This window comes from Aphidius gifuensis, linkage group LG6 (assembly GCF_014905175.1).
Source record: "Aphidius gifuensis isolate YNYX2018 linkage group LG6, ASM1490517v1, whole genome shotgun sequence".
NCBI classification, from domain to species: Eukaryota; Metazoa; Arthropoda; class Insecta; order Hymenoptera; family Braconidae; genus Aphidius; species Aphidius gifuensis.
The window spans coordinates 12,615,030-12,641,218 of NC_057793.1; the positions used below are offsets into that span (position 1 = coordinate 12,615,030).

The window sequence follows — 26,189 nt, forward strand, 5'->3', positions numbered from 1 at the left end:
TTGTTAAAATAATAATTTACAATGAATTCAAATTTTATTTCCTGTACTGCCTACGTTTTATGATTATAAACTGGGTCAGACCAAGTGAAAACCATAGAAGTGTGTATGGTATGTACAAGCTATGTGAAAAGTAAGAAACAGAGAGAGGGAGAGACAGTCATAGATCAGCACAAACAACATAGAAAAGTGTGATACTTATATCTCTTTCCTCTTATAACGCGCGATTCTACTGGAAAAAATCATTTTAATTTTCTTCATTGAGGCTTGTCGGAGCTTTCTTGTTTGATTAACATTATATATTTTTTTTAATACGTAATTGCAAAATAATAATAATAATAATAATAATATGCTGTATAAAGCTGTAATTAATTATTTTATAATTAAAATTCTAATATTTTGGTGGTCGGAAATAATCAAGTTTGTTCGTATACTTCGCATGATTGACCAAGAGAGTCGATAAAAAATTAAAAATATTTCCCTTTTTTTAGGTTTCGAAGCAGGTCATCAAGTCTTAAGTAGAAACAGATCAACAAATATTCTAAAAAAAAAAAACCTTGCAGTAGAATATAGAAATCATCATTTCATTAGAAAATAAAATTATTAAAATGAATAAAAAAAAAATCATTTTTGACTTGATGTTGTACAAAAATTATTAAAATTCAAATATCATCCATTTTTATTAACTATTTAATTTTCTAATTGTTTATCAGTGGAATTTAAGCAATATATAGATGTAAATAAAGTGACAAGTCATACTAGCATATGTACTATGCATATTTAAATGACTGGATATGAAAATTACAGTTAGACATAATCACAGTAAAAATATTGATGGATCTGAAAAAAGTGTGTCATCGATGTACATATGTTCAGATCTTGCAGTGCGGAACAAACATTGCCAATATATGTGATTCTTCGATAAAATTTCTCTCTCTCTCTTTCTCTCTCTGATATAAACATATAAATTTTGCCATTTGCTTGATTATTCAGGTGAATGGTTTGTTTCTATCAATTTATTGTTGTCTTGATATAGTGAGTGTTTTCTAATTCTAAAAATTTCTCGCATGTTAACAATGAATAACACTTATATAAAAGAATAATTACAAATTTTATATTTTCGTATTAATTGTTTGTATGAATTACAAGGACTATATTCTGTAAAACGCTGAAGCAAATAAATGAGTATAGTTCGAAAGTTCCAGTAATTATAAAAAAAAAAAAAAACTTTATTTTTTAGTATGTTGTACCAAATTAATAATGACATTATGAAAATGAAATATCAAAACAGAGTGAATTTGATAGTTTTTTATTATTTGAAAAAATAAGTAAATTAGTCATGCTTCACAGCTTCTCTTCGAACTAATAACACTGACGATATTACATCCTTGAAAACTTTCTTGTTTTTTTTTTTTTTGGGAATAATTATCTATAGTTCATTATTTTTTGTCAATAAAATTACGGGATTTGTCAATAAAATTACCATCATGAAAAAAAAATAATCAATTAGAAAAAGTATACCCACGATTTGTCAAAATGTTAATCTGACACCGCTATATTCGCATGTTTTATAGCGGTAAATAGAATCATCTTGAGATTCCCGCATATGTATCTCAATCAAACAGAACTCACGACAAATAGTTTATGTTTTGCATCTTTATAAGCCATATGTGTGATACCTACTTCACTACCGCTTTCAAATTCACAAGTACTTTATCAGTCTACATAGACATTCTATACGTAGCAGCATATCTAATTTTAGATACTAAAACACCAATTTAATCTCAATAAAAGATATTATTTGTGAGGCCAGCAAACAGGAAATTGTCTCGACAAAACTCATATTATGGTCTTTGGAAATTTAAATGCTCAACCCGGATTTTTCGAATCTCGTAATATTTGAATCTGGTTTTTGTTTTTTTCTTTCCAGTCAACAGTAACATAACACAGTCATCGCTATTATCATTTAGTACTTGCATTTTCATTTTAATACTTATACATTCATCTATTCTAGTGTTTTATTGATTTTTTTTGTTTTTTTTCTTAATAGTTTTATTACAAATTCAACAAATTCAACACAAATGTGGTATACAGTCATTGTTACAATTATATAATACATATGTATTAATATTAAAATTAAAAAAAAAGAAAATAAAAAACAGTTCCTATTTTATAAAACTATAGTATACACACAAAAATAAATATTATTAAAATTATAAAATACGTAATGGATAACAAAGTTTATCTTAGAAAACACAAATTAACGAGGATTTTCAAAGGTACTAGTAATTTTAGATGGTTATAAAATGTGAAAAATAGTTATAAAAAAATATGCAACTCAAAAGTATATAGTAGAAAAGAAATTGTAGAAAATAAAAGTAAGATGAAATAGAAAAAAAAAATAAAAAGAATAGTTAAATAGTGAGGAATTTTTACAGAGTGAATAAAATGACAGTAAAAAAGAAATGAAAAATAAATAAATTCAAAAAAATTAAATAACGTTCGGTGGTTTTTTGTCATGAATAGCTTATTAAGCAGGAATTTGTCCTCTATAAGCTAGTTGTTGGGCATCTTGTGATAAACTTCTTGCCCAGCCATGTCCAGATGAACCACCACTGGCTCCTCCAAACCCACCGCTACTGAAGTCACTAGCTCCACCAAATCCACCAGAACCATGACCACTGTCATCATGACTGACAACGTGACTGCTACTACTACTACTACTATGATGTGGATGAGCAACAACCTCATATGTTACATGTTTTTGACCTCCAAGTAATTTTTTCAATCCTATAATTGCAGAAATGACAAGTGCTATTTTTCCGACCAAAAGAGCTTTACCGGCAATTAAAGCAATTGCACCAAGAGCTAATGGAAGTAATGCTGCAGCTTTGAGTGCAATTGCCATCATCAATGGCCCCATCATTTTCTGTGATTTTTCTGTAAAACAAATTATTTATTTTTTTATTAAAAAAAAGAAAACAAATCATTACTAAAGTTAGCACTCTTAAACAGTCTGCCATGTTCATTATTAAGAAACTCAAAAAGTCAAGAAATTAAAAAACAAAAAAAATCAAAGGTCAAAATGTAAAATTGAACTATGAACCATTGGTAAAAGAAAGTATGTCAAAAATCTCCTTATAATCTGATGAAAGATTATAAGAGACTGTGATATTTTCTTTTTCATGACCAATAGGTTTATTCAGTTACTTTTACCGAGCTCCAATCTAAAGAACCGTGGTTGTGGTACTACCATACATAAATTCATGTGTACTATATCATTATATTACTTCACTTGTGTATGTGAGTGTATGACATTCAAAAGGGGAAGCAAAAAAACCAGTTTTATTCAGTAGGTCAACAGCTTGGTGAACGTAAAGTGCTTCTTTATGTTGACCTCTCTATTCTCCCTCGTGATAGTATCACATTCAAACAGCCAAAAATCACAAAAAATATTGACATTGACGATGATTTTACTATTATCTTTCTATACATGAAATTCATTAATTCAATCATCACATTTTTACGTTCTAGGAATTAATATTTTATGTTGAGTCATGTCTATGTTTAAGAATCGACTTTACGTCACAAGGTAATCAATTCAGTTGGTACCATAAATCATAACATAAAATTATTGTCCCATGAATAATTAAAATTTATTTTAATTATAATTTTCAGGATATCGATCCAAATACCAATTTTTTTTCTGCGATTTTGATGTTTGTATTTAATGAGTATAATGATATTACGTACTTTTTTTGCCACGACTTTCAGCAATACTGTCATTGATGTCTTCAAGATTTCTTCCAGCAGATTCAACAGCACTCAAAATTTCACTTCCTTTAAAATCAATTTTGATTGAATGTGACTTAAGAAAGCTTCCTAGACGATCAAAGATCAAGGTATCTACATCAGTTGAATCAATCGATCTAGAAATAAGATTGAAAAAATGTATTAATCTATCTGTTTAATGTATAAAAATATAAATAAATCAATAATCTGACAAACCTTGGTGCCCCTTCTTCAGCTGATGATGTTTTGACAACGGTAATGCCCTCAGACAATGTAATATCATCCTTATCAGTAAGCATTTTGTCAACATATGAAAAAACCTTATACTTGATGCAGTCAAGTGATTCCAGTTTTAAGCAATCAGAATATATAGTTGCCATGAGATCAGACTCACCAGAATCTTTTTCATTTATTGGTGTTGAAATTACTCCTGATATCAGCGTAGCCCACAAAATTGACACGAACATTTTCATAATGTTTTTGAGTCTTTGGTTGATTTTTAAAATACTGAATAAAAAATTTTGTCACCCACTTAAACAAAAACTATGATTCTATATTAATTTATAATTTTAGAAAAAAAACACGAATGACGCTTAGACGCGGGATGTTTAAGATGCGTGGAACTTGTATGTTGCATCTAAAAGACGTTTGCTTTGCTTTTATACTGATGCAGACAAGGAAATTTATGTGAAGAAGTGGCAGAAAAGGTTTGAATATCTCAACGCTTAAGATTGTGTTCTGCCCCTTCTCGCTTTGTCAATCTCTTTTGGATTCATATACAATCTTATATGTTTATACCATCACAAGAGAGTAGCATCTTTTCCCCTACCTACATCCCTCCAGGAGTACGATCTGATTCTACCCTGACATAATTCCCTTCACATATCTTATTGCCACATATAGTAAGAACTTATCAATTGACCAGTAAAAGTTAAGGAAGTTAATTTAATTTTCTGTCTGGAATTTTTTTTGTGATTTGAATTTAACAAAAAAATTGATCAAACTAAAATGTGATACTGGATTTCCTGATTAATGAAAATAAGAAAATACGATTAAGGCTCAAGATGGATATCAAAAATTGTAATAAAACAATCATTATCACCATCGTCATTATAATCATCATCATCATCATCATCATCATCATCATCATCATCATCATCATCATCATCATCATCATCATCATCATCATCATCATCATCATCATCATCATCATCATCATCATCATCAGGAACATCATCATTATCCATGTATTTGACTTCGTCTCTGTAGAATAGCATGCAGAACTACGTGAGGCCTCATTAGAGATATTGACGAGAAAAAAAAGAGAAAGATCGTGATCACTTGGTTAATCGGGAACTGAAAGCGTTGGAGGGAATGAAAAAACTTCTTTTCAGTCGATTTCACATTGTAATAATTGGTCCATCAATCCAATTGTCTGCAGGCTAACTTCAAATTTTGATATATACCTACGGAAACTAAAGGCGTTGGAGGGAATGAAAAAACTTCTCTTCAGTCGATTTCACATTGTAATAATTAGTCCATCAATCCAATTGTCTGCAGGCTAACTTCAAATTTTGATATATACCTACTTTTTGTGCAAACATACCTTTGTTTAAAAAATTACATATAAATGTGATGTTGCAAAAAAAAGAATTTATCTATTAAATTACTTATCTCAACTATATACAATTATCTTTGTTTTCGTTAATGACTTGCTGTAGATTCCATCAAATGCTATTCTTTATTCAGAAAAAAAATTTAAGTCTTCAATAAACAGTGCTTGTTTTTCAATTGGAACTTGGTGCTACTAACTATTCTTAATATTTAATGAATCTATACTAACGATCAAAAAATTATAATAGTTTCCTGACAAAATTAAATATCATGGTTGTATTATTAAGTTTTTTATGTAAAAAAGATTTATTTTCCATGGAATCGAATAACCAAATATATTTATATGTTTATAAATATATAAACAGTTTTTAGGTCGTTGAGTTCTTGTATCAAAGTAAAAATAAAAATTAATTATATGCACATATTTATATTGATTATCATTACCCTTCAGACATCAATGTATTTAATAGCCCATAACCAGTTAATTATTTATTTACATAATAGAATCTATTAGTGTAAAATTAATGAAGAATGTTTTAAAATCACATTTGTATGATGAAGCACTACTTTTATGAAATCATTTAGGACAAAACAGTAAATTATCACCAAATGTGAGAAAAATTTACTTAACGAGTGATTGTAAATCTTCCCAGAATACCATGTCATTTGTTCCCACAATGAAGATCCATCAGTTACCGTAGTAATTGTTAACACACCAAATGTTACTTTCAACAAAATTATATATACATATATTATATCTTAAGCTCATATAATATCCAAGGTACCTGTAGGTTGAATATGCAGGCCACCCTAGTAAAAATGATTTGGCGGATTATGACATAATATGCCATAATCTGACATCATCTGTCATTATTACTTCCCAGAATTTGTAGGAAAATGCCGAAATTTCTAAAGTTATTTGGACTTCCGAAAAACTCCGACAAATTCTAACAAGATTTTTTTTTGATGATTATGCCATATTATGACATAATCCGCCATTTTTTAACGTCAATTTATGGCATTTTATGTCATAGTATGACATAATCCGCCAACTTTATATATTACGTCATGATCTGCCAATTTTTTATGGCATATTATGCCATAATATGACATCCCTGGCGGAAATGACAAGAGTTGATTTCGGTGCTTTTACAAGAACGAATCAATAGCTATTACAGACCAAATTAAAATTAATATTACAGAATCCTTAATTATAATATGAACCATCAAGTACGATAATAAAATATTAAAATATTTTACTGACACACTCAGAGAAGGATATGTTAACAGTTAACATATCCTGTTTAATGTTAACATATGCCATGTTTAAATGGTTGGTGGCTGATAAGTTTACATCAAAGATATATATGGCTAGTTGCACGTGAATTTTAAGTCGAAAAATTGAATTCACTTGGAATATTTTTTTTATTGTTCTCGAGCGAAAAATATAGAATAGGTATTTTTTTTTTTTTTTTTTTCCAAAAAATTTTCACTTGTGATTTTTTTTAGTTTTGATTTTTAAGGATTTTTTAAGAATGTACCAGCTTTTGGATGCTTTTTACTCAAAAACTCTTGACTGAATCAAAAAAATTATAGAAACAAAAAAGTTTCACTTTTACTTATAGTTTATAAAAAAAACATTTGAAAAATTGTTTAAACAATTTTTTTACCATTAATTGTTAAATAAACAATTGAAATCGATTTTTCTCAAACTTGGACCCGATTGTTTTTTTTTTTTTTTTTATCAATAAATAATCCTTAAAATATAAGAAATTTTTGAGCAAATTATAGATTTAGCATTTTCATAACTTTTTGAGATACGAATAAATAAAGAGTGAAAAACACAAAATTCCCGGCGGGGGAACTTCGTTATTTTTTCTAAGTTTCTGGTTTTTTTGAAAACCCGGGTTTCGAACCCGGGTCTTTTGCTTTCCGGGCAAACGCCTTGACCACTAGACCACAGAACTTCTTATTTTTTCTAAGTTTCATCAAGTTAACTCCGACGTCCTTCTATGCGTCAATTCATTTTTTAAAAAAAAAACCAGAAACTTAGAAAAAATAGCGAAGTTCCCCCGCCGGGAATCGAACCCGGGTCTTTTGCTTTCCGGGCAAACGCCTTGACCACTAGACCACAGGGCTTCTTATCTTTTCTAAGTTTCATCAAGTTAACTCCGACGTCTTTCTATGCGTCAATTCATTTTTTGAAAAAAAGAAACTATTAAGATATCTGTAATTGACACAATTTGAAGGTTAGGTTGATAATTGAGGACATTTACGTATGTAAATATGAAAATTTAATGTAAAATTAAGAATGAATTTACAAAAAAACTAAATTTAAATAAATTTATGACAACACGAGTACATATTGTATTATCAGGAGACCCGGTAGGGTCTCGCCTCAATTTTAGAACGAAAAAAATATATAGAACGAACGCGAACTCTCTACCGGGTACAACACTGAGAGAAATTTTAACTAAAAATTACAAACGTATAAGAAAAAATTACAAAGCGAATAGTAAAAACTGCGTTCCTCCGATTATTTGTAAGAATTATTCGTATATTGATAAATAGTTTTTACAATAAAGTTATGTAAAAAATTTGGCCATTGACTATATACAATACTAAGCCATAAATTTTACATAATGTTATTGTAATTTTTCTTTAAAAAAAATGACTAAATTCACGATACTCACAAGTAAATTCTAGCAGACTGAGAATTTACGCACTACCGGTTTTAGAATTTACTATATTTTATTATAAATTTTATATAAAAGTTGGACATTTTTTGTGCTAAGTTCGGCAGTTTGTGCTAGATTCACGGAGAACGGCAATCAATTCCCGGCAACATTTTTTCTTTTCTGTTTACACGCTCAAAACTCGAAAACTAATTGATAAATAGAAAAAATTCATTCTTGATAAATTGTTTAGAAATAAATTACCAACAATAAACCTCGCTTAACCCCATTTAAGAAATTACATGACAATTCAATCATTTGTTCAATCAGTCGGCCATCTTTGTATTATTTCGCCCCACAACCAGAATTTTTACAAAGCGATATAGTAAAAAATATTTAAGTCTATGCTAACTTTTATATGTGTACATGATGACTATTGGCCGAAAAAAAAAATGAAAATAGTTTTATTATATATATCGATGACCCTCTTTCTAATAAGCCTACTTTCGATTTGTTCCAATAACTAATAAAAAAGATATCAACATCAGTAAAAGCCGAAAACAAAAACTTATTAAAAAATAAATTTCTCAGCTAAATGTCCTCGTTGCCCCCACTCTCAAGACGTTTCATGTCGTACATACGGATATGTGCATGTATGCATAGTTATCGATTTTTTTCTTGTCCGAGTGTGTGCTTGTTCTTTTTTTTTTTTAATTCTCTCTTAGCTACATGTAAGTATATACATATATATACATGTATCAATTTTCGATTTATTTATATGCAAGAAGATTCGTTATTTCTTATATATAATTAATATCGTTATTATTTCATCATTCACGGTTAAATGAAAATATGTATAAGAATTATACAGGTGCGTGAACCTGGCTTGCATAATAGTCCTAGAAAAATTATCTAGAATATACTCATTAGAAGCGTCTTAATTTGTACCATTTTACACCGCAATTGTTTTGATTTGTACCTTAAAATTAAAGAGTGGAGAAAGGGTTAAAACCGATTTTTTTTCTAGATGACTCAGGGGGAAAAAAAATTGCTACAGACGCAGAATAGTTTGTACTAAAGCCCTGAATTTGTACCTCAAAAATAACAACAAAAAAAAAAATTATTTACTCCAAAACGTTAATTAACAATTGAATATCTGCTTTAATTATTGAGGTACACATTCAATTCTAGCTCACGTTCTACTCTTTAAAATAAAAAATAAATTATTTAAAAATATTTTTGAGGCACCATGCGATCGTTAATGAAAATTTTTAATCAACAATTGCATGGTGCCTTTAAAAATCAATATTTTCAAATATTTTTTTTTTTGTTTTAAAGAGCAGACGTTAAGCTAATTTGTACCTCAATAATAATAATAAAAAAACATGTTACTCCAAAGTTTCAATTTACAATACTTTGTTATTATTATTGAGGGTACAAAATTAGCCCACGTTCTGCTCTTTAAAATAAAGTAAAAATTATTCACAAATATTGATTTTTAAAGGCGCCATGCAATTGTTAATCAAACATTTTTATTAACAATTGCATGGTGCCTCCAAAATTCAATATTTTAAAATAATTTATTTTTTATTTTAAAGAGCAAACGTGAGCTAACTTGTACCGTCAAGCCCTAAAGGAAAAATTTCTCCACCATCACTCCGGCTTCCTTCGGCATTACTCCGTTTTTGGCCCATTTCCGGAGAAATTACTCCGGCATGAGATTAATGTCGGAAAAATTAATCTGCCACGATTTTTTTGCCGGAATAATTTCTCCGCCATCAACCTCATGCTGGAGTAATTTCTCCCGAAATAGGCCAAGAACGGAGAAATGCCGGAGTAATGCTGAAGTTATATTTCCACCAGGGAGAGCAAAATTTGTACCTCAATAATTAAAGCAGATATTCAATTGTTAATTAACATTTTTGAGTAAATAATTTTTTTTTGTTATTTTTAAGATACTAATTCCTTGCTTAGTGGTACAAATTAGTACAAATTAGTACAAAGTGGTACAAATCAAGACGCTTCTGATGAGTATTCTATATAATTTTTCTAGGGCTTATGCAGGCCAGGTTCACGCACCTGAATTGTACGAATATAATTCTTTATATTCTCTCTCACCAATTTTCATTCATTATTATTAGTTAAACAAAATGAGTGAAATACAAACAAAACATAAATTTATATTGATGTCCTGGAAGCTCTTAGATGAGCTGTTTTTTTTATCATAGCTTAATATCAAAAGAAGTGAAATATAAAATAGCAATTTTTAGTATGTTGAATAATTTGCTGGATAAAAAAAAAAAATAAATAAAAAAATTAGGCGCTTTTTCACGATAACGCTTGCGATACATGTTAATAATATTATAATAAAAAGCACCTAATTTTTTTTTTTTTTTTTTTTTATCCAGCAAATTATTCAACTTTATACTTTCAAATTTTGCTATTTTTTTTTTATATTTCACTTCTTTTGATTATTAAAGCTATGATAAAAAAATAAACAGCTCATCTAAAATTGAGGCTTCCAGGGACATCAATTGTAAATTTATGTTTTGTTTGTATTACAATTAGAAAAGTATCACAATATAATGTCAAAAAAAAAAGATTACAAGAAGTAGACTGGCGCATCAAAATATTTGGCCGCGTGAAGATACGTATGTTAACTATAAACATACGTATGTTAACAGTTAAGATATCTATGTTTATTGTTAATATATATATATCTTAACATTAAACTTTTGTATGTTTAATGTAAACATATTGGTATGTTAACTGTTAACATATCCTTCTCTGAGTGCAATTTAGACACATTACTTTTACGTGAATTATCTTTTATTATTAATAATTTATATGATTTAAAAACATAAGATTAAAAGGTTAGAGAGCGAGCTGTCAAACCGATTACAGACACAAAACACAAAACCATCCATAGCGCCATAGCGGTAATTTATGAAAACTTACCACTAAAATCAAAAACGAATCAATAGCAAACCAAGAGCAATTCAAGAACAAAAAATTATTATATTTCTTTCATTGAATTTTCTGTTGGTATTGACTATTTACATTACGGTCGGTATTCATAATATTGTTTATTTTATATTAACTAGTAAAATTCATATATTAAAATAATGCGGTAATTATGTCAGGAATTCAAGATATTCGTTGTGATATGTAATTATTATACAATAATGAAAAATGAGTATAAAATTTTGTATTTTTATATATTTTCTTGTTATAAATTATTGTTGTCTAAAACGATATTGCTATACACGTTCAGTACTTGAAACAGGTGAAGATTTTGAAGCTAATAGAGCACCAGGATTTTCCTGTAATTTTTTTGGTTACACTATTAAGAAAAATACCCCCCATCCGCATCGATTTCAGTTCATAAAGATGACGGTTCTGACATAGTAGGAATCAATGTGTTGATCAAGATATACACACGTTCTTTGAGACTAATAAACAGTGTGGGAATTTCCAAAATAATGTGTAAATCTTAAATCATCGATAATACAGGGCCCTAAATCTAGTGCTATTGGATGGACAAAATGAAAAGTATCGTGAATAGTTTATGTATGTGTATGCTATTTATATGTGACTGTGTGCTTTTGACAGATTATTTATTTATTTCGTGTTGGTCAGTGTTGTTATTCTGCTATCACATGATAAATATGAAAACAATAATATATATTCCATTAGTTGTCAGTTGTCATTGATTATTGATTTCAATTTAATTTAATTTGATTTTATATATTCATTTAACTTTTTGATATTAACTTTTTTAACTACAGACGAAAATATGTGTTCATTTCCTATCTCTACGTGTTAAAAGTGTAGACTTCGACATCAATTATCTAAAAAAAACGACCCACAAAAATTCAAAAAAAAAATCAACAAAATAGATAGTTATTCTGGCTTCAATATGAAACCAAAAAACCAAAATTATATAATGAGAAATTCTACTTACTTTCAACCTTAACAACAAACTTTAAAACAGTATTTTCTGAATGTTGACCAAGTTTTGGTTTTTCACTTTTAGAGCCGGCCTTAAATAGTTAAACCAATTTTACTTTATCATTAACAAAAACTATGATTTTTTCAATTTTATCCCTGGTAGGAAAAATTTCTCCAGATTTGGTACAGATTTCTCCAGATTTTATCAAAATGTCTACGCAATTTCGGAGTTTTTTTGGATTTTCTCCGGATTTTTTTGGAAAAAAATACCCTATTTATGTTTTCTAGGTAGACTCTTCTTTTCCGTTTTTTATGCATTTTTCCATTTTTTATCCGTTGGTTCGTTAAGTGGAAATTCCGGAAAAAATCTGGAGATATTATGAAAATAATCTGGAAATTACTCGTCAATATTTCCGGTAGTCTCAATTACGTAGAAATACGGAGCGATTCCGGAAAAATTCGGAGAGATTTTTCACACCAAGGATTTTTTGGGTTTTCTGATATTTTTTCTTCATTTGTTTTATCAAAATTCGGCATCATGCAAGAGCTGAAGATTTCCGAAAGTTTCACTGTAATATATTTAATGTTTTATGTGGCGTTACTTATATTATATGTATACTGTGTTGCATGCAACGTTTCATGTGGCGTTGCTTATGCTATTTCCGTCCGCGATTCCCGTCTCTGACTTCCGTCCCCGATTTTCGTGACGAATTTTTTTTTCAACTACCCTCCAAAAAGAAATTTCACTTCAAAAAAAAAAAACATGAAAATTGATAATTAAACCTATTGTTGATTAGTTTATGTCATTTTATCATATTTATTATAATTTTTGTAGTCATTTAAACTACAGAAAAAATATATATAGAAAAAAAAAAAAAAAAAAAGTACACCACGTCTGCGCAGTAACCAATCCATAGCAAATCAAGAGCAAATCAAGAACAAACCCAGAACGTTTCAATAGCGAACCAAGAGCGAATCAAGAACAAAAGAAAATCATGAAAATTAATAAATAAACCTATTGTTGATCAGTATATGTCATTTTATCATATTTATTATGATTTTTTTAGTCATTTTAACCACAGACAAAATATATATAGAAAAAAAAAAAAGTACACCAAGTCTGCGCAGTAACCAATCCATAGCAAATCAAGAGCAAATCAAGAACATTTGCATTTTTTGCTCAATAAAGTTTGTCAGAATATGCCATATTCTGACATATTCTTACATGATTTTCGTATGCCAGAATATGCCATTTTCTGGCAAATGAATTTTTGTCAGAATATGTCATATTTTGTCATATTATGTCATATTATGCCATATTGACATATTCCGCCAAATTATTTCCACCAATCAAATTAAAAATGATTATATTTTTTGATCAAATTATGTGATTTATTTCTTGATCACATTGATAGAATAATCACACATCTTGATCAAAAAAAATAAAAGTGTTTTTAAATTGAAATGTGATCAATAATTAAATCACATAATGTGATCAAAAATATGAATGTGATTTTAAATTAAAAATGATTATTTTGTTATGATTAGTGTAAGTGCTGTGCGTGTGAGCTTGCAGCTGCGCATTCATTCAGCGAATTTATGATTTAGCTACATCTTGCGTTCGAGTTTTCAATTGATTAAAAAAAAAAAAACAATTTAATCTATGGCGCGTAAACACACACGTGGATTCAGACGCCATAATGATAATAATTTTCAGCGCTTGATTCTGATTGGTCAACTTAAAATGTTAATAACTCAGGCACAAAGCGTCGTAGACCCAAACTGTAAAAACGGTAAAAACATTTACTATTTAAAATTTCACGTACAATCTCGTAGTATACCTACTGTTCGTGACTTACGCTTCATCCTGTATTTTTATATAGTATTGTAATTTTATTAATTCTTCAAAAACTTGTTGTAAGAATTCTAAACTATATTCTTTTAATTTATTTGACACAAGCTCATCCATATCAATAACTATAGTCTTTATTCAAATTGATAAACAATGGAAAACATGTGACAAACACACAAGATATTAATTTTTATTATTATTTATTTATCACGCATTTGCATCACCAGATGACTCTGTTGCGTGTGCACGCTGATTTTTACGTCCGCTGGAATAGTCCGATTAAAGTCCGGCAATCTGGATCCAATTCGGATCAAGAAAGAGTAAAGAAAGCCGGATCCGGTTAGCCTTAGCCAAACCTGACTGAACCCGGAGATAACTTTGAAAAAAAAAATAAAGTCCGATTAAAGTTCGGCAATCTGGATCCGATTTGGATCAAGAAAGAGTAAGGAAAGCCGGATCCGGTTAGCCTTAGCCATAACGGATCCGAAAAGGGTCAGGAAACCCGGATCCGGATTACCTTAGCCATACTGGATCCAATTCGGATCAGGATCTGGCCAAGCCGGATTCAATTTCCACTCGGGGGCAAGTACTGATTTATCTAATGTCATAACTTTAGACTGTAAGGCTCGATTAACTCTGTCAATGTTTTATAGAATTTTATCCCAAATTGCAAGTGTACAAATAAATTCAAAAGTTATTTTAGCTAAAAAGCCACCAGCAACAATCCTTGTCTCCATATTTTTATCAGTTGAATATTCTTTTAATTTTGTATAAATTGCAAGAAAATTTGTATGAAAAGCTTTCACAGCATTCGATCGTGAAGACCATCTGGTATCAGATAACCGCTTTTCTGACAGCTTTAAATGTTCATTAAATTCTCCCACTGAGCAGTAGGACCAGAGAAAAAAGTATATACTCTTTTTAAAGTATGAAGTAGAACCTTTTTTGTGGCATTCAATGTGCATTTTTAAGGTAGGATTATGGTGACTTATTAATTCAAGTAAATTTAAAAAAATACCAGCTTGGAAATTTACAGTTTTTTCTTATGATCCTCTCAGGGCAAGGAATATTATTCGATGTACAGAATATAATAACTTCAACAATAACATGTAAAACTTCACGCCTTTATTTTTTCTCTTTTTTATTTTGATTTTTTATCAAGTCATCAACCGTTAATACACTTTTAAGTCCTTTTTGAAGGACTTTCCATCGACAATAATTATCACAATGCTCTACTGATGCTTCACGATTCGGTAAAACCGAATTTAAATGTTCCCAATCTTCGAATCTTTCTTTGGATTTAATTAAATTGGATCGGGATGAACCACTGAATAAAATACACGGGAAACAAAAAATTGCATTTTTTTTTTTTTGCAGTAACCCGAGACGAAATTTTAGTTCTCAATTTGGCCTTAAAAAACTAAATTTAGTTCTAAGAGGACTTAAATGAGTACTCATTTAAAAAAAAAAAAAAAAGTTTTCTATTCAACTTTAGACCTCAAATAGGCCTCGAAGAGCCGAATAGTGTCGTTTTAGACATTGCAGGACTAAATGAGGATCAACTATAACTCAAAATAGCCTGTAAGTTTTCAGGAAAATTAAAAAAAATAAACCTACACTGTGCAAGCACATGTACTTGAATTTCTTTGAATATATGGAAAACATTTCAACTACTGCACTTTAAATTTAAGGTAAAATGCTATAATTTTAATGTACAGTACTTGAAAATATTTTCCAGTCAAAATTTGATGCACGGGATTGCACTGTAAAAAAAGATTTTATATTTACGGATTTCGGAATTTTCCAAAAAAATTTGTAGAAATTCGAAGATTTATTGATCAAATTATCTTCAGATTTTACGTAACCGTTTTTGAGATTTTCTAATCTTATCGAAATGACTCTAAGGGGACCCGAACCTACGTACTAAACTACCTAACCGATTGCTAAACCGAACGCTCTACCGCTGTGCCATCGGGGTAACGTGTGAATTGGTTTCTCTTAAGGCAGTATGTAAATCCCAAGGTAGGATAATTCTTTGGGTTCAAAGAGGCACCCTTGTAACTATAGCTTAAAAAAATAATAAGTGCCCTCTAATGTCTAAAATTTGTATACTTTACTGACGCGTCTTTAGAAGTATGAGTGAGGGCGCCTCGTATTTACACACACTAATACTACTTCAGCAGATTTTCAATGCTTCGCCTGGTACTTTTTGACTGTTTTTGACTCTAAATTTTCGTCTTAAATAATTAATAACTTTTACAATTCGTGGTAGAAATCGATGATTTTTTTAAAATTATTTTTGTTATTAAAAGAAGTATAAGCTGTAGTAAAATAAAGGTTTTCTGTGAGAGCGTTTTTTCAATAGAAGTGAAAACGTGCCGATGCTTCCTATGCTTGTGTGTTAAAGTGTTAAATTGTTGTCAACTTTGACCCTAATTATCTCGGTCAAATCGTGGTAGAAAATTACAAAAAAAATTTGATAAAATAGATCTTTATTTCACTTAAAAAATAAGCCTACTTTGATCAAAATCTGTGAGAGGGAATTTTTTTTCAATATTTTGACATACTGCCTTAAAATGTTTGTCATGCTTTTTTTTTTTTTTGTTAAAAGATTAAAGAAACTCAACAAACAAAATTTCTACTACTGTAAAGTAATTTTAAAGTAAGATGCTGGGATTTTAATGAAATGATTTTTAGTACAGTGCATCAAATTTCTATAGCATCTTACTTAAAAATTACAGTACAGTAGTTGGAATTATATAATATATTCATTTATCGTCAATGTTATATTTATTTGTCCTGAATAAAACGGATATTAATATTGAAAAATGAATTAATAACTTTTATTTGCAAAATCATATACATATATTTATTATTATATATTTATTATTTATATTTAAATTAAATTTTTCTAAGAACATATTTTTTTCCAATACTTGAAAAATTTCCAGTATGAGGCTTTTCAGGCCAAAATGAGGTTTTTTTTTTTTTTTTTTATTTCAGAAAAATTTAAAAAAAAAAAAAAAAAATGCATTAACAGACGACCTTTAGTCTTTTACCAATTGGAAATTGAAAATTTCCTAAACTCTGGTGGGATGGCACGTTTGGGTACATCATTTTTGGTCCGATATACGCAATATGTATAAAATTAAATAATTAAATTCTTAACCTTACAATTATTTATGATAAAAAAGATAATGCTTTTATTCTCAATAAACAGTGTCTCCATCTGTCATTCAGTTTTTACACTCATATGCTTTTGTATAGAGAACATTAGGGAATTATAGGAAAATCACTAAAATTTCGTGCTGCTATCTGCCACTGAATTTCGACAACTTTTAAAAAAATTATTAAATAACGACTATCGTAATTGTTTAGATCTTTATTTATTAATTAACTAATCAATTAAAAGAGCTCGTACTATCGTCAAAAAATTCATTGAAACATTTTCTACAAGTTTCATGGTTGAAAATGCTCAAGAAATGACTCTTTTGTGGTTTATTTCATTGTGTAAAGCACTTACTCAGGTTTTTTTTATAAACAATTGCTGATTATAAGTAAACTAATTGTTGAAAAAATTCCAAGTATAGCCTTGGTTGTAGATTTTGGCATGTATAATCCAATAATACCAAAAAAAAACATGTAAAATGATTTTTAAAGAAGTTGTGTAATTTCTAAAAAAAACAGATATTGGTTTTTGTTGAATAAATAAATGAATTTAACAAATGAAAATAAAAACGACCTTTAATTATATCAATTTCGTTCCGTACTTTATTCTGTCAAATTTTCGCATCCATGAATTTTGCTTAGTTTTCTTAATATTTCCCTTTGAATATTTTTTTCAAAGTTTCTTTTGTAATTTATAGTTTCATTATTCATCTGAACAATTTTATTTTTATCAGAGGTTGTGGCTTTTGCTAAAATCTTTCATTTTTCATAATTGCTTATGTTTATCTATGTTGTATTTCAGATATCTAACTTATATGTTTATGTCTATCTTTATGTCAGTATATACAAAGATACTATTGAATATAATATATGGAAAATTATTAGTAAAATTCTTAATTTTAATTCTTATTATATAAATGAAATAGATTATCAATTGCAGTTATGCATATTAACTTATCGGATATCTTAACTTATCCATACTCATATTCTTAGGATAAGCTGCTAAAATTCTAATATGAACAGTCTATCTTAATTATTATGAAAACTATGAGTGGTCTTCTTAAAAAGTGTACAGAAAGCAATACTAGTAAAAATTAATTAGTAAATTATTATTTAAATACCAATTACCTGATCAAGATAACATCAGGATATCCTTAACTTATCCTTAACAGGGATATCTTAATCCATTCTGGATCCAGACTTGATCAGGTAAAAATTGAAACATACATAGATTATTTTTCAGAATACAATTTGCCTGATCCGGATAGCATCAGGATAACCTTAACTTATCCTTAATAGGGACATCTTGATCCAATCTGGATCCAGATTTGATCAAGTAAAAATTACCACACAATTCATTTTTTTCAATACTATTTGCCTGATCCAGATAGCATCAGGATAACCTTAACTTATCCTTAACAGGGACATCTTGATCAAATCTGGATCCAGATTTGATCAAGTAAAAATTATCACATAATTTATTTTTTAAAATAGAAGTTGCATGATCCATTCTAGATGGGGATATCTTTAACTTATCCTCAACAGGGACATCTTGATCGAATCTGGATCCAGTCTTGATCAAGTAAAAATTATCACTTAATTCTTCTTTTAAACCACAATTTGCCTGATCCGGATAGCATCAGGATAATCTTAACTTATCCTTAAAAGGGATATCTTGATCCAATCTGGATCCAGACTACATCAAGTAAAAATTAATAAATAAATATTTTTTTAAATACCAATTGCCTGATCAAGATAACATCAGGATAACCTTAACTTATCCTTAATAAGGATATCTTGATCTAGTCTGGATCCAGTCTTCATCAGGTAAAAATTATCACATAATTTATTTTTTAAAATACAATTTGCCTGGTCCAGATAGCATCAGGATAACCTTAGCTTATCCTTAATAGGAACATCTTGATCCAATCTGGATCCACATTTGATCAAGTAAAAATTATTACATAATTTATTTTTTAAAATACAATTTGCATGATCCATTTTAGATCAGGATAACCTTAACTTATCCTTAACAGGGTTATCTTGATCCGATCTGGATCCAGTCTTCATCAAGTAAAAATTAACACATAATTTATTTTTTAAAATACAATTTGCCTGATCCAGATAGCATCAGGATAACCTTAGCTTATCCTTAAAAGAGACATCTTAATCCAATCTGGAACCAGATTTGATCAAGTAAAAATTATCACATAATTCATTTTTCAGAATACAATTTGCCTGATCCGGATAGCATCCTTACGTTATCCTGAAGACGACATCAGGTACCCTGATCCAATCTGGATCCGAACCTTACCAAAAAACATTACCATCCTGATCCATTTCGGATCCAGAATCTGGATCCGGTCTTGATAATCTATCGTGATCCAATTTGGATCATGTATCCTGACCAGGATTGGATCCAGATTCTGGATCCATTATGGATCATGTATCTTTACTACAGCCTGATCAGGTATCCTGATCCATTCCGGATCCAGAATCTGGATCCGGAATGGATTTGAAATCAGGATATCCTGATCAGGTCCTGATCAGGACCTGACTTAAATTTCTACTCGGGGATCTCTCCCAAATCTCGTTTGTGAGACGGATGGAGATTTTATAAAGACAAATCGAAGAAAAATCAGAGACAATAATTAGATCGTCTAAATTTTTATAATTTTTTTTTTTTGTCTGTGTCGGGAAAATCTTCTTTTCAACTCTGATTTTTTCTTTAATCTATAAATTCAAGATCTCCGTCGTAAAAAAAATTTTCCAGAGACAAATTAAAGAAAAATTAGAGACAAAAAGAAGATTTTCCCGAGACAGGGAGACTTATTTTGACATTAGTATTTTTTACGCTCTACAATTTGAATTAATGATAATAATATGAACGAAAATAAACGGCGTAAGGGTCCTAGGTCTCTCACGTGGAACTCCAATGCTTTATCAAGTCAACCGCCGGGGTATTCATGAAAGAGTCAGTAAAAATTTTTGATATGAATGAATCTATTCGAGACTTTAGTCCTTGTAAAAGCCTGGCACAATAGTCAAAACCTAATAATTGCTATTTAAAATTCCTATTTACAATTCATAGATCTATTATTATAATTTTTTTTTTAGGGAATTTTAATTTCCTATTGTTTTCGCTTTTCATCTGGACCCCCCCCCCTCCCTTAATCTAAATTCGATATGAAGAATTAATCTATAAAATATAGAAAAATCACTGAATATAAAGAAGAAAAACCATAAATATGGGAAAATATCAGTAAATATGAAGGAAAAATTACTGAATATAAAGAAAAAACCGATAAATATGGAAAAATATCAGTAAATATAAAGAAAAAAGCGCTAAATATAAAGAAAACTCTTATATCTATGGAGAAATATCAGGGAAATATCAGTAAATATGAAGAAAAAATCACTGAATATGAAGAAAAATATGATACATATGGGAAAATATCAGTAAATGTAAAGAACAATGTAGAAAAAAATAGAAAAATATCAAAAAAAAATCAGTGAATATAAAGAAAAAAAAGGGAATAAATATGGGAAAATATCAACAAATATAGAGGAAAAATTACTGAATATAAAGAAAAAATTGCTGAATATGAAGAAAAAACCGATAAATATGGAAAAATATCAGTAAATATAAAAAAAGGGGTAAATAAAAAGAAAACTCTCATAATTATGGGAAAATATCAGTAAATATCAAGGAAAACTTACTGAATATGAAGAAAAATACGATAAATATGGAAAATATCAGTAAATACACGGAGAGAAATCCGCAGCAAATAATGCTGTAGAGTATCAAACAAATTTTACTGTAGTCTACTGGAAATTGAGAAGTTGCGTGGGGAGGCCACCAGGATCGACTAGAATTTCCTACTACACTACAGTAATTTTAATCAAAACAAAACAAAAAATTAAATAAAACCTTATTTAAAACATCAGAATAAAAATGTAATGTGTTTATTAATTTTAAAAAATAAACCATTTTATAATCAGTATCACCGTATTTTATTTAAATTCATGAATAAAATAAAACAATAAACTAGAAGAGGTTAGGAACACACTTGATTTCCAATAAATATTCGTGTCATCTGGCGGGAAAACCTGCTGTACACTACAGTAATTTCTGGCATAAAGTATACCATTAACTCGAGACTTCCAAAAATTCCGGTAGACTACAGTAAAAAATTTAGATGAAATATAATAATAATCATTATAATAAGTGGGAATTAGTCGTTTTAATGACGTCAGCTATGATTTTTACGATACCACTACAGTAATATTTGGTGCGGATTTCTCTCCGTGTATGAAAGAAAAATCACTGAATATGAAGAAAAAGACGATACATATGGGAAAATATCGAAGAAAAATCAGTGAATATAAAGGAAAATATAGAAAAGTGACTGAATATAAAGAAAAAAACGATAAATAAGGCAACATATCAATTATGCCCCCCCCCCCCCTGAAAATTTTCTAAGTCCCTTAATCAATCTAAACACGATGAATATGGAAAATGAAGAAAAATATAGGAAAATAAAGAATATATAAACGAATAAACAAAAATATAGAAAAATCACTGAATATAAAGAAAAATACGATAATTATAGGAAAATATTAGGAAAATATCAGTTAAAAAAAAAGGAAAGTATAGCAAAATATCATGGAAAAATTATATTTTTCAACAAGATTTTTCAACAAAAAGATTTAAAAAAAATTTATTAACACGATAAATTATTAAATATTCAATTTAAACAAAATATATACGATCACTGGAGGATTATTGAGAAAAATTAATGAACAATACCCATCAATAAATAATAAAGAAATAATGATACCAGTAGAAGCTAATATAAAATTCGATGACGATGAGGAAAATGAAAATATACCAAACATTAATTTCGAGTTTAAAAAAATACAAGAAATTGTACATCTACCAATTAATTCATTTGCAGGCAAAATAATTTTAGCAAAAAAAAAAAAAAGAAAACTATTCAATAGTAATAATGACATTATTTAGATATCATCGCAATCATAATAGCAATAAATAAAGTGGAATTTATATATGCAATGTCAGGACGGTTATTAAAATAAAGAACAATAACATTAGCAGACGACAGTGATTATGAAGTAAAATAAAATTTAAATGAAAAAAAGTTTGATTAAACTAAATAAAGATAATAAATTTACCAAAGAAAATATATTTTAGATTGAACTAACTATATGGAATGAAAAGGCAGAAAATTTCTAGGGAAAAAAGGGTGATGTGCTAGTATTAAAGGAATTGAAAATAAATGAATATAAAAAAATTAAAAATATAATGACGACTTCAGCAACAACTAAAACGTTAAACCCTGATTCAACCGAGAGAAAAAAGTAAATAGAATAAATACAATCGAACTCGACAATTTTGTAATAAATATTTAACATTGACAGGCTAAAATCATAGTACAACAAAATGAATAAAAACAGAGAGTTTAAAAGGTTAGGAGAAAGCGATTCTGGACATGGAGATGACCCATTAGAAGGAACAAGCAAAATGAATGAAAATTAAATAAATTTTATCTGTAACAATAATCATTGTAACAATAGAGAATGAAATAAATTTGTAGTCACGAATTTTAATATATATTAAAGAAGAAATTAAAATTCCCCCCGCAGGGAAGGCACAGTTGCTTCAGCAACTGTAATATTTATTTTTTAATTGCATATATGCAAAAGTCAAGTCTCGTGTCAGGCTTGGTAAAACGAGGTTGACACAAGGCTTGTGTGAGGCCGGGGACAACAAAAAAAACAGGCTTGACACCGGCTTGGACTATTAAGGCCTGTGTAAGGCTGGTTGAAAACAACGGGGACAGTCTTGTGTCAAGCCTGTGTTAACAAGGCTCGTGTGAGGCCGGAGAAAACAATGGGAACAAGCTTGTTTCAAGCCTGTGCTCCCAAGGGTTGATACACGACCCTCGCACAAGCCTGGCACAGTTTATCAAGCCCAAGAACTCCTACCTGGGAAGCCTCACCTAGACTTGACAGAAGCCGAGTAGCAAAACTTGACACGAGCCCGAGAACCGAGTAATCAGGCTTGTCCCAAACTTGTGCCCGTCGTCAATTTCTACCTGGAAATTACTATCAAAATTTTATGTCTGTTACGTTAACGGACGATGGTTCAGGAGATAACGCACTGGCTTTAGAAGGATATAGGTATAGATCAAACAGTGGTTTTTATACTTATACGATTCTAATACTCCATTGCTTTCAGAATTTTCACGAATTTCTGTTTAAGTTTTTTTCAATTTATTAGAAATTTTTTTTTTCTGTTAATATAATTCTATATAGAACATAGTATATTATATACGATGCTTAAGCAAATTTCGTCCACAAGACATTAATCAATTGAAAACAAGTTTTTTTTTTTTGGAACATACTCTAATATCCGTTATTTTTTTTTTGTTTTTCAATTTTTGTAATGAGGTTGGATAATTAAGTTCATACACTGGTGCCACTGACCTATATTTTCAAGCTAAAGTGTCACTTCATAACTTGACACATCTTTTCTCGTCTCGTTCTGAACGAGTTCTATGTATTATAGGCGCCTCAAACGCTGGCGCTTCATATAGTGGACGTCAGTAAATCAGGCCTTTTGGACACGAGATTTCTCAGATAACGGTTAATCGATTGGAGTATGCTGACATGTACGTAAATATAATCAGTTTCAGAATGATGGGTTATATCTGAAATTATTTTCAATTGTTATGATAGATATTAATTTAAAAAGTGTTAACTTAAATTGAAGATAAAATTGATTGATTTTGACACATTTTTGTTCATACATATGTTGTATATATATATTTGACATCTTAACGTCAATACCTGTTTGTTTCGGAAATTGTAGAAAGCGAAATTCAAACTGAAAAAAAGTTGTAATCCTTATAACTGGGTCAATGTGAGAGAAAAATATATTTCACAATGAGTCAGGGTCCAACTCGTTATATATACCACTTAAAATTCACTTTTAGGAACATATCAAAAAATAATAACTTTTCCACCCACATTTGACCTCATTTTCAATACAATAACTTTTTTCATCACAATTGCATCTAAATAATTGAAATTTCGATTTTGACACAAAAAAAAGGAGTTTTAGAAGAGGTCTGTTTACTTTCAACAGTATCTAACTCATGAAATTAACTTCATCGGCGATAATTGACAGTCAGACAAGAAATTATGATAACAAAAAAAATCAAAGGGATCAGTTAAATGGTAGTAATTTAATAAACGTATAAAAGACATACATATATATATATATATATATATATAAAAAGTATATAAATATATACAAAAATTATTCCAAAATTATTGGATATATCCTTAAAATAATGATAAATAACAAATAAATATTTTTTTATTACTTCTAAGCTGTGTAGATAAAGAACGTATACATCCATACGATTTTTTTTCTGATTATCAATCATTAAAAATTTAAAACTAAACTGTCTGATGATGAACAATATTTTTAACGTTGGTGAAAAATTATTTGGCAGTTGTCATTTATGCTATAAATTTTAGATGACATTTTATCTACCTAACGATGATAGCCAGAGAAGGCTTGGCTTTGTGCCGTGAAAGAGTTTGATGAATGAGGATCTTCCCAGCCATTTGATCCAGATGACGGCCACCCATTGCTTGGAACTGATGGTGCTGACCAGCCACTTGAACTTCCAAATCCACCAGCATTGTATGCAGTGGCATCACCACCTTTTGACCACAAAGATTTTAATCCAAGAAAACCGGAAATAGCAATGGAAATCAATGATGCAAATATTGCTTTTTTTGCCAAGAAACTAATTGCAAAGAAAGCGAGTGCTGCAAGAATTCCAACTTTGGCTTTAGCAGCAACAATTAGGGGAGCAAGAGTCTTCAAAAGCTTTTTTTTTCCACCACGACCTGTAAAAATAGAAAGTTGCAAACAATACATTATAAAAATATTCAAAAAAATAAAAGTCGATAATGTAAAAAAAAAAATTAAATTAATATATGCATACCCTCAACGAGTACATCGACAGCTTCATGAATTTCTTCAGGAACTGAGTTAGCAATAGCTCGTGCAGACTGTCCAATTTTTTCTATTGCTGGAGTGAAGTTAACCTGGAAAATATTTATAAAATTTTAATAAAAATCTAGTTAATAAAATTTAATCATTTTACCTTCAGGCTTCTACCAGACAAGAAATCCTTGGCACCTTCACCAACGAAATTTTCAAGTACATTTTGTCTATCAGCCACGTTGTTAGCGGCATTGATTTCTTGATCATAAATCACTTCTTTACTGCTTCTTGCATTTCTACTATCAGCACTTTTGACCAAAGTAACTCCGTTTACAATTTCAATGTTATCATTATCAAAAAATTCCTTAGCTTTTCTGTACAAATTTCTTTGAAGACATGATATGCTATCATTTTCAAGACACTTGTTGATTTCTTCGCCATTTATGATGATCATTGCTATCGATAGACACAATATTCTTAAGATTGAATTCATATTGCACCGTAATAATTTTATTTTATTTAATGATTAATGAACACACAAAAAATTTTTTTTTAAACTTTTTTGATCGCGCTTGTTAGTCTCACTGGCTTACACGTGGTGAAAATTTCGTGTGGTCCATCCGACAGGCTCTTTACCTTATATTTGGTCGTGCTCCCACCACAATCACTGTGCCCCTCCTTTGTTGACCACGCATGTTCGGTTTTTTTTTCTTTTTTTTTACCTCTTCTTTTCTTTTTTTCATATATCTATTTTCGTGATGTGTATGCGTGCTCAATGTCTTTGTGACGTTCATTACCGGATATTTGAGCATGAGTCCGAAAGTATTCACCAATGAAATAAACCAGTAAAACATGACGATGTACGCTTGTGTGTACTCTTCACCCTGGGTCAAGGCTTTACCAAATCAACATACAAATAGCCGCACCTATACATCATTCCATCATGTACTTATTGATTGTCTTTTTTCTAATTACTTTTGTACCCATTCTTCATGAATGTAAGAGAAATTATTTTTGTTTTATATTTTTATTCCGTAGAAGCTTAGTGAATAGTTGAATTGTGTGATAAAAGCACAAGCAAATTTTTTAACTGGTA

General features: G+C 29.5%; 2 protein-coding genes across 2 annotated transcripts; both read right to left on the bottom strand.

Annotated features, from left to right (window-relative positions):
- Positions 1 to 1,290: 1,290 nt before the first annotated feature.
- LOC122859519 lies at positions 1,291 to 4,458 on the bottom strand. The gene is made up of 3 exons (XM_044163148.1): positions 4,006 to 4,458; positions 3,751 to 3,926; positions 1,291 to 2,937 (listed from the first exon to the last, which is right to left on the bottom strand). Exons 1-3 carry the CDS (start codon positions 4,260 to 4,262, stop codon positions 2,528 to 2,530), a joined length of 843 nt encoding a protein of 280 aa, XP_044019083.1. The 5' UTR covers positions 4,263 to 4,458; the 3' UTR covers positions 1,291 to 2,527.
- A 19,955-nt stretch (positions 4,459 to 24,413) lies between these two features.
- Positions 24,414 to 25,721, bottom strand: LOC122859521. Its single transcript, XM_044163153.1, has 3 exons — positions 25,254 to 25,721; positions 25,092 to 25,194; positions 24,414 to 24,993 (listed from the first exon to the last, which is right to left on the bottom strand). The coding sequence occupies exons 1-3, from the start codon at positions 25,584 to 25,586 to the stop codon at positions 24,632 to 24,634; spliced, it is 798 nt and encodes a 265-aa protein (XP_044019088.1). The 5' UTR covers positions 25,587 to 25,721; the 3' UTR covers positions 24,414 to 24,631.
- Between the last annotated feature and the right edge of the window lie 468 nt (positions 25,722 to 26,189).

Bases quoted from the DNA above. Each gene is read 5' to 3' on its own strand.
- LOC122859519 (XM_044163148.1), bottom strand. From the start codon at position 4,262: ATGAAAATGTTCGTGTCAATTTTGTGGGCTACGCTGATATCAGGAGTA. The intron at 3,927-4,005 runs GTTTGTCAGATT...TCTTATTTCTAG, and splicing joins GCTGAAGAAGGGGCACCAAG to ATCGATTGATTCAACTGATG. The intron at 2,938-3,750 runs GTACGTAATATC...TTTGTTTTACAG, and splicing joins TGAAAGTCGTGGCAAAAAAA to AAAAATCACAGAAAATGATG.
- LOC122859521 (XM_044163153.1), bottom strand. From the start codon at position 25,586: ATGAATTCAATCTTAAGAATATTGTGTCTATCGATAGCAATGATCATC. The intron at 25,195-25,253 runs GTAAAATGATTA...AATATTTTCCAG, and splicing joins TGTCTGGTAGAAGCCTGAAG to GTTAACTTCACTCCAGCAAT. The intron at 24,994-25,091 runs GTATGCATATAT...CTATTTTTACAG, and splicing joins TGTCGATGTACTCGTTGAGG to GTCGTGGTGGAAAAAAAAAG.